This window comes from Callorhinchus milii, unplaced genomic scaffold (genome assembly GCF_018977255.1).
Source record: "Callorhinchus milii isolate IMCB2004 unplaced genomic scaffold, IMCB_Cmil_1.0 Scaffold20, whole genome shotgun sequence".
In the NCBI taxonomy this organism is placed as follows: Eukaryota; Metazoa; Chordata; class Chondrichthyes; order Chimaeriformes; family Callorhinchidae; genus Callorhinchus; species Callorhinchus milii.
In genome coordinates, this window is record NW_024704761.1 from 3,949,763 (window position 1) to 3,958,362 (window position 8,600).

The 8,600-nt window shown below is 48.9% G+C and overlaps 1 protein-coding gene and 1 long non-coding RNA gene across 2 annotated transcripts; one reads left to right on the forward strand and one right to left on the reverse strand.

Annotated features, from left to right (window-relative positions):
- Window positions 1-1,673: 1,673 nt before the first annotated feature.
- On the reverse strand, window positions 1,674-6,177 carry ccdc137 (coiled-coil domain containing 137). The gene is made up of 6 exons (XM_007888659.2): window positions 6,008-6,177; window positions 5,027-5,154; window positions 4,339-4,570; window positions 3,924-4,006; window positions 3,112-3,191; window positions 1,674-2,588 (listed from the first exon to the last, which is right to left on the reverse strand). The coding sequence occupies exons 1-6, from the start codon at window positions 6,112-6,114 to the stop codon at window positions 2,352-2,354; spliced, it is 867 nt and encodes a 288-aa protein (XP_007886850.1). The 5' UTR covers window positions 6,115-6,177; the 3' UTR covers window positions 1,674-2,351.
- A 133-nt stretch (window positions 6,178-6,310) lies between these two features.
- LOC121850493 lies at window positions 6,311-8,025 on the forward strand. Its single transcript, XR_006085612.1, has 2 exons — window positions 6,311-6,511; window positions 7,656-8,025. It is a non-coding gene; the product is annotated as an uncharacterized LOC121850493 (long non-coding RNA).
- The last annotated feature ends 575 nt before the right edge of the window (window positions 8,026-8,600 follow it).

Sequence of the window (8,600 nt, forward strand, 5' to 3'; positions counted from 1 at the left end):
TTTTATTTATGCTCTCGACTTTTGTTCTGCCAATTCTCTCTCCTCCCTTTCCTCCTTTCCTCCCCAAAGCACGTACTCTCACCGCCTAGAACAATTTTCAACCCACCCCAGAGCTTATTTGCATCAAGGGATGGATTGACACGGAATCAAAGCTGGTCTGTGGTAGCAAAATTAGAGGGATCCGTCAACAACTAGTGTACGATACAGTATGTGACTAAAGCGGCAACCTTCACAGAGAACGGTGATTTGAGAACATATTTCCTAACATAGCTTGTGCTTAGGTTATCGGCTACAAAAAGAGAATTATTTGAGGCAATTAATCCCAAGTGAACCACGGATTCTCAATCTTTAAATTTCTGCTCTGTTACAAGAATGGAGGTTTCTGTAAACAAAATTACTCTCTTCATCTCTGCCAATAATGAATTCTCTTCTGCCAATGAGCTACCGAACGTGCATTTTTATAGCAATAAAAAAGAGACGACTTCTCAACAAACCTTCAGATTAATTGGTCATTCACCCAGTGGCTGTTGTTAGACCTTGCCCTGGCAAAACTCTTCAGTGCATTTCATTATAAATACCCTTCCCTCATGACCGCACTTTAAGAGATGTGTTGACGCAACACTCTTCTGTAAAATACAAGCTCTTCCTTACTGTAGAGCAGGCGTTTGTGTTAATTTGTAAGGCAATTAGAACTTACTATAAAAGTTTACATTTGCAAAAACACAGCAATTTAGGATCTGAATTCAAATCACTCCCTGCATCGTAATCCACCAACTCCTGAACAACCTGAAGAAAATGCTCCATCACTGTGCAATTCCTGAGCACTGCACAAAGCTCTAGCTCAGAGCTAGCAAGAGTACAAAACCTCCCATGTGTTTTCAGTCACTATTTACTATAACTATAGCAACGTCTTTGTATGAAAATGCACTTCAGTTGAATCTGATCAGTTGAGTTATCCTTTGCTTACGAGTAAAATAAAAAACTTTTGCGAGTTAAGTAAATTGCTTTCGAAGGCAGCACAGAGGGTACAAAATCACTGGTGCCCTGAACTGACCTCGTGAGGTCTCAGGCGTTGCGAGATGGATCATTTACAAATGTTCTTTCTCAGACAGCTGCCCGAGAACTCAACTGATAAACGTGGCTGGCACAGAGAAGTGCTGGGAAGACAGGTGGGTGGGCTCTGCGATAGGAGCCCAGCTCATACAGCAGGTCTCTGCTGCGTGTTGAAGTGAGATTACACGGTGTCAAAGATAAATCTCAACAGCATCAACATTCCACTAAAATTGGCATCCATCACGTACAAGCCTGGCCTGGCGAGTGTTTGTGTGCAGCCGGAGGAGCCCGATTTGGCGCAGACACTATGCGACAAATGGCCTCGTAATTTATGTTTATTGAGCGACAAAGTATGACTTTGGAACTCTCTGCCTCAATCTCTCTCTGCCTTGCCTCCCCCATTTTCAGATCACGCCTGAAGGCCCTCCTCTTCCACCGTTCTTACGGTTACTTCTCCCCTCGACTCGGCGTCACCGCTGAGCGCTCCGAGACGCTACCCCACGCGAAGGACGCTCGATGGTTAACGAACGAGTCGTGCACAGCCGGTCCTTTGGTTTCACAAGTTAAGCCGCACTCGTTGGAAATATTTCAAACACCAAAAAGTGGGACAACATTCGAAATGGAAGAGTATCACTGGCTTTATTCAATGTGTAAGAGGTTCTTTTCCTAACCAGTAAATAGAACAGCTTCTCATTATTTCTCCTTGGGAAAGGCTAACCCACCCCTAGCTCCCTGCGTCCTTTTGTAATACAACCAGCCAGAGAGGTAAACAAGAAGCAGCTTGCGGAAACTCGGGGTCGTTGTTTAGCTGATGGAAGCTGAATTTATGCCTGTGCCAATCCCTTGGGAAAAACAAACATCTGACCATTTTGTTAGGACTCTTGACCTCTCCACAGAAGAGAAGGGTTAGGTTTCCCACTGTTTGCACCAGGGATTAAACTCTCTCTGTTATTTGTACAGTCACTGATTCTCAAACAGTGCAGCTTTGACAACGGCAGCCAGTTGTGTACTACAGGGAGAAATCTGCAGACCCAGCCTCTTAGAGGGCTTCATCACTGAGCAGGCCTGTGACTCGTCATTGTTACGTATTAGATCTGGCTAATTGATACAGCGCCTCATCACTTTCAAAGTCTCAAAGCGCTTCACAAGGTGTATTGTTAGGTGTATATTCTGTGGGCGAAATGTGGCAGCCAGTTGCAATCCACAGATAAGAACGTAACTGACAGATCAACAAGTATGGAGTCCTCATTTGCATCATCCAAGGCTGGATGAGAGTCTGACTCAGCATAACAAGCTGGTTATTCAGGATTCCTTCGCTTATCTGTACTGTCCTTATTCTTGGACAGATTTTGTTGCTTCCGTTTCTTTAGTTCTCTGTAAGCCTTCACCACCCTCTCTCGTTCCTCCAGCATCATCCTCTGGCGAGCCATGGACATTGTGGACACTTTAGCGCCTCCTGGCGTCTTGCGGGTGCTTTCTGATGTGCTTTTGTTTTGCTCGAACAGAGCCTTCAGAAGTAATGCCTTCTGGCCAGACTGGAATAGCAGACACTGGTATTAACATACGTAGGAAGACATGGAAAGCACCATTGAAGGCTAGATATGAGTGCTCACTTCCTCACTACACATTTAAGAAATAACCTGGAATTCACCACCTTGTACTAAAAATTTATATTTGCCCCCCCAGATTTTTCAAGCTTCTCCCAGATGTGAAAACAATTTAACAGTAACAGGTAAGGATTTCAGAGTGGAATGAGGTTTAACTGCAGAGCAAATAAATTGAGTTGATGCTTTTATTCCTTATCAGACCACTTGTAAACACAACTCTCTGCTCTACAAATACTGGGATGTGACGTTTCCACCTTGTGTCAATACTACTCCTGGAGTCTGGAAGGTCATGAATCCAGCTCAACACAATAGGCTACACACACTAAACATTTACTGCAGCTGCCAACAGAGCTTGTACTGGTAGACAGGAACGGTTGAACTCTTCTATAAAGGCTTTTGAATACACAATGTCCGTGCTTTTTGGTGGGAGAACAAGATGTGAAATATTTACCCTCTCCGTTTGCTGGCTTTTCCTGGGTTTAGCTGTGAGGGTCGGGGGCTGCAGCACCACTTCTCCAAAACTCACAGGATCTGCAAAACAGGATCAGCGATTCTCTGAACAAAGAACTGTATGTTTACACTGAGAATGACTGAATTCCAATGCTTCAGAGAGATTTATTATGGCTTTGTCTTGTGGATAGGGGTAAAAGAGTTAAGGGGGAAGGGAGAGAAAACTCCTCTACTTCCCTCTTCCTCCTGTGCACCCAATACATCTTAGCTCAAAGCACAAACGTGCCGCTGATGGCAATGGCCAGCTCGAAGCATATTAAAGCAGATCAGTCAGTCAGCAATCATGAGGTGAACGAAGCATGCTAGGAATTGATGGTTTCACTCCTGGATGAGGTGAGCCACCCAGTGGACAAATTAGTTTAAACATCACACCAGGAGCAGAGTGCTGCCCAAGTACAGTACCAGCCACACCACACTCTGGATATGGCAACACAATAATAACGCTTGCATTTGAATCTAACCTGCCCAGGAATCTAACCGAGGTCCTCTCGTTTGCGAGGCGAGCGCTCTAACCACTACCCTACGGCACTCCACAACAACACAAGTAACATGAAGACACAGCCGGCACCAGCACATAATAATAATAATCCTTGCATTTGATACAGCACTTTTGCACGTCTTCTCGACGTCTCAAAGCACTTCACAGAATATACTGTAAAGTGAATTAACCATATATTTGTGGGGGGAAATGAACGCGCACATGGAACGCAAGCGGAAAGCGGGACGCTCAATGCTACGTTACCCGTTATATACCTGAGAGCATTTCTTTCTCTCGGTCCACCTCGTTTCGCTCAACTTTCTTTCTGTTCAACCTCTCCACTCTCCTTCTGTCAAAGCTATTGGATGCAAACAGAAATTAGTCAACGAACACAATGCAGCATAGTGAGAATAATACTTGCGCTTCAAATAGGGCCTCGTGTCGTTGAAACATGTCAAAGCACTTCTCAGGATTTACTGTAAAGTGCAGTGAATTCATAGGTGAATGAACCTGAAGAGAATGTAAGGTGCTTAACCCTTCAGCACAGTACAGGCTCACCTCAGCACATCTGCTGTGCAGCATTCCACAATTCTTTTTCATTGGGACTCAATTTAAAGGAAGTTACATGGAAGAGATGGGCAGTTTTCTTGAAATTCATTGTGGGCAGAACCAATAGCATGGATTACGTACTTTTTCTTTCGCTCTGATTTAGGTTTGACCAGGCTCTCCTCCTGCTTCGGCTCTTGCATCTCAGGGCAACGGTACTCTTGATTTCGCGTCAGAAACATGACGTACTGCGACTCCCGGTCCATCCGCTGTATGTAGGCTCTCTCCGATTCCCCCTTCTTCTGCTTAAACTTCGGAACAGCTATGTAATCCTGCGGTTTTGAGTGTCCTGAAGCGGGTTTCGCTGCTGGGGCCACTGTTTACAAAGAGCAGATTTCTGTGGTTAAGTATTTCCCTCTAATTTTTAAAAAAACAATATTCTAGTTTCGCGGCACTTTTTGGGGATAAAAATTACAGGTTCTCCAAACAGCCCTCCACAGTCATGAAACGTCAGCCAAGGCAGCAAGTGTTGAGAGCGAGTCCAGCCGAGTCTTGTCCTGATCTCAACTAATGTCCACACTCGGTTTGCAGCGGGGATCACAGAGATCAAAAGCAGAAACTCTGGCTAAGTCCTTCTCCACCCAACCCCAATACAAAGCCAATGAGGATAATTGTCATGCTCCATCCGCTATTCCGGGAATAACGGATATTAGCAAAAACACACTAATAAAGACTTAAGGAAGGACAATTTTCACCATGCCGTGATTGTCAGTGGCTGCATCAGAGTAATCTGAATGTCTGAGGGGTATTACTGAAAGCAACTATCCTTTACCAGCGTTCTTCTTTGGCTTATTCATCCGTTTCTTCAATTTCTCTTTACTTCTCATTATTTCACGAAGTTTGTACGGAATCTCCTGATCGTCGACGTTCTTGGGCCTCATGTTGATCTCCTTGGGTTTCCTACGCAGTTACAAACACAGGCTATTACGACGGCCAAAACTGCAGTAAAATACAAATAGCCCATTATATTGCGGCCAATTATATTCAATCTGCCCGCGCCCCCCACTTATCCCCTCCTGCGGCCATCCTTCGATTGGACAAGCGCCTCATCAAGTTGCCAACGCGTCTCAAAGCTCTTCACGGGGTGTACCGCACAGTGTAGTGACTGGCGTATCCTCTTGCACTTGACCTCAGAGCGCTCCACGGAGAGTCAGCGACTGTCGAGTGTCGCGACTCTCACTGCGCACACCCCCCCCCCCCCCCACCCCGCCCGCCCCCCGAAATGCGTCAGCCTGTCACAGCGGCGGCGCTCCCGCCTCTCGGGACAGAAGGTCGCGGGTTCAGGCCCCGAGTCGGGGGCTCCGAATGGCACGTTCTAAGCTGACGTTCCAGTGCTGCGTTGTCGGGAGGCGCCGTCCTTCGGACGAGACGTTAAACACGAGGTCCCGCTTCCCTGTCCTGGTGGACGTTAACGATCCCGCGGCACTACTCCGAGTTTGTTTCCCTCTCTCCCGGTGTTCCCGGACGACAATCCCTCCAACCCCCCACCCCTCACTCCCTCAATCCTCCCCTCCGCCACCGCCTCCGCCCCAACCCAATGCAATCGGGTGCCTCACGCTCCGCGACTCGGGGACTGCGCCGCCGCCGCCGCCGCCTTTCACCCACAAAACACGCGCAAAAGTCACTACACTTTGCAGCATATTCTGCCCAAGCGCTTAGGGACGTCCGGAAGGACGTGACGGGGCGACGTGTCAACAAACGCAAAGGCCGACGGGGGAATGGTCGCCCCCCCACACACACCGCCGCACCGCACCTCTGGAGCTGCAAGTGCCCGGGTACCGGGCCACTCGGAGCCGCGGCTTTGCCTCTCCTCCTCCTCCTCCCCTCCCCCGGGGCCGGTGCCCCGCGTGTCCCCTTCATGGCTTCGGGGAGAAGCGACACACGTGGCCCTGACAACGGCGGCGAGTGGCGGCGGCGACCCTTGACCTCGGGGAGGAGGAGGAGGTGGAGAGCGTCTCGCGCTCCGATTAGCCGGACTCGCTGTCGCTCAACGGATCCGGCCAATCGCCCGCTGCCGGCGGCCCGCCGGGCTGTTCGTCACTTCCGTTGTGGGCGGCTACTTCCGGGGCCAAGGATGACGGGAGGAGGGAGAGCGGGATCCGCCGGTGGGAAAATGGCGGCCTAGCGACCGCGCCGACTCTCCTTCCCTCCCTCCCTCATGCGCCTCCTTCCCCTCCTCCCGGTCAGGGCCTGGCGGCGGCTGTGCGTGTGCGGGGGGAGAGCGGCGCGGGGCGGTTCCGGTCACCCTCTGGCCTCGGTAAGTGCCGAGTTAACCAGCCTCACCCCTCCCCGCACCGCCCCCCCCCCCCCACCCCATGACAACAACAACAACAACAACAACAATAATCCTTGCATTTCTGACACAGCGCCGCCTCACGCCTTCGAGACGTCTCAAAAGCCCTTCACACAACACCCAACACAACACAACGCGCCGCGCGGCGCAGCGAATGGGCTGTACTTTTTTTTCCTCTCTCGCGCGAGCGGCGGAGGAGGGCGGCCGAGATACCGATAGGGCTTACGTTGCCGCCGTCCACGTCGACGGGAGAACGTGACAGAAGCATTGCTGGCCAAAGCCGGAGGGTCCCGAGCCCCGACAGCGGTGTGCGCCCCCATCTCTGCTGGGGTGGGCATGGTCGACAACAACAACAACTTGCATTTATATAGTGCCCGCCCCACCCTCATTGCAGGGTAGCGTCCCGCAGCGCTTAAATCACGACGCTCGGCAGCAACTGACTCCCTGTGAAGTGCTCCCTGGGGGTTAAGCGCACGAATAAACCCCGGCTCTGAAAACCATTCGCCTTGGCCGTCGACGCGCCCTCTCCGTTGGGATCGGAAGACAAAGGTTGCGTCTCAAGAGGGAATCGGAAGTGCACCGGCCTCTGGATCAGACGGTTGTGGGAATGTCTCTCTCCCTGTGTCCCAGCCGACAAGCCCCCCCCCCCCCCCGTACTAATTGGTCGTTCACTTCATGGCTGTCACGGTGCGCCAAAATGGGCTGCCGTGTTTGCCCTACAAAAACCTGTGAAATGCTTTGGGACACCCTGATTTGAGAGGTGCTGTAGCAAATGCTGTATCTCATTATTAATAAAAAGTGTATGTACGTTGGGCTGACTTCACTGACCAGGCTCCTGTGTAATGGCCACTTGGCCGAGGTACCGTTTCCTGCTGGCAACCACATACAACTTTAACCCAGCAACGCCTAAAGAGAGGAGGCAGAGAGAATTGGACAAATGTCTCTGCCAAAGCCAAGTGCATTTAACTATGTTTGTCCAATTCTCTCCAGCACTGTAGTGGTGTCTCAGTCATCCAGCACCAGGCCAGCAGGTGTAAAACCTGTCCAATTGTTCAGGACACCGTGACTTAACATGAAAACATATTGAAAATATTCCTTTATTTCACAGATTCTTACACAACAGCCTTTAAGGTTCTTGCCTGGCAGAGACGGGTGGACAGTGAACTTGCCTTTTTTAGCATGGTCTTTGACTTCCTACAGGCCTGGACTCTTTAAGACTTTTCAGTTAACACGCTGTACCTGTATATTTGTCACATGCAAATGTTTTTTTACTTCGTCTGGGAGGGTGAGCTGTGAAGATAATAAACAGAATGGTCCTAGTCACCTTCAGAGTAAAGACCAAAGAGATTGGGGCAACAGGCCTATGCCCTTCCCACCACTTCCAACCACTTGCTGTATGAGTGGCTGCCAAAATTGTGTGTGGGTCACGTACGCAGAGGAGTTGATGAAGAATTTCCGGATGGAGGAGAGAAGGCCCTTGAAATGATTGAGGAGCACATTGAGGATGAAACCCTGAAAGCCTTTCTTAAGATGGAAATCCGGTTGAGGATGCAGGACAATATATGAGTGCAATGTATCCTAGTTTTGTGTGATTTCTAGCTCAATGAAGCTCAGATCCTTTAAACAGTGACACTCCCAGCTGCACAAATTAATCTGATTCATTGGGAGTGTTGTGACTTATTGCAGACACATCATAAATTATATTCTAAATTAAATTAAAACCTGACCTCTTTTAACTCATTGCTGTTGGATGTCACTGTCTGCAGCTCTAAACCTCGTCTACTTGTGTCTGCCCAGCATCTGCCAGCTAGAATATTGTCGAGGGTTATTTTGAGCTGTAAATTAAAGCTTTAAGTACGGATTGAGTTAAACAAGCTTCTGTTTTATTTCCAGGCAGATAACTTTGCAAATACAATGGAAGAGGAAACGTGCCATGGTCTTTAGCAAATAACTTCAAACCATTAAATACATGACAAATTTGCAGTTTGCCTGGAGTAAAACAGCCATCTATCTATATTACAGAAGCTGAACATCATAGCATGCAAAATAATGT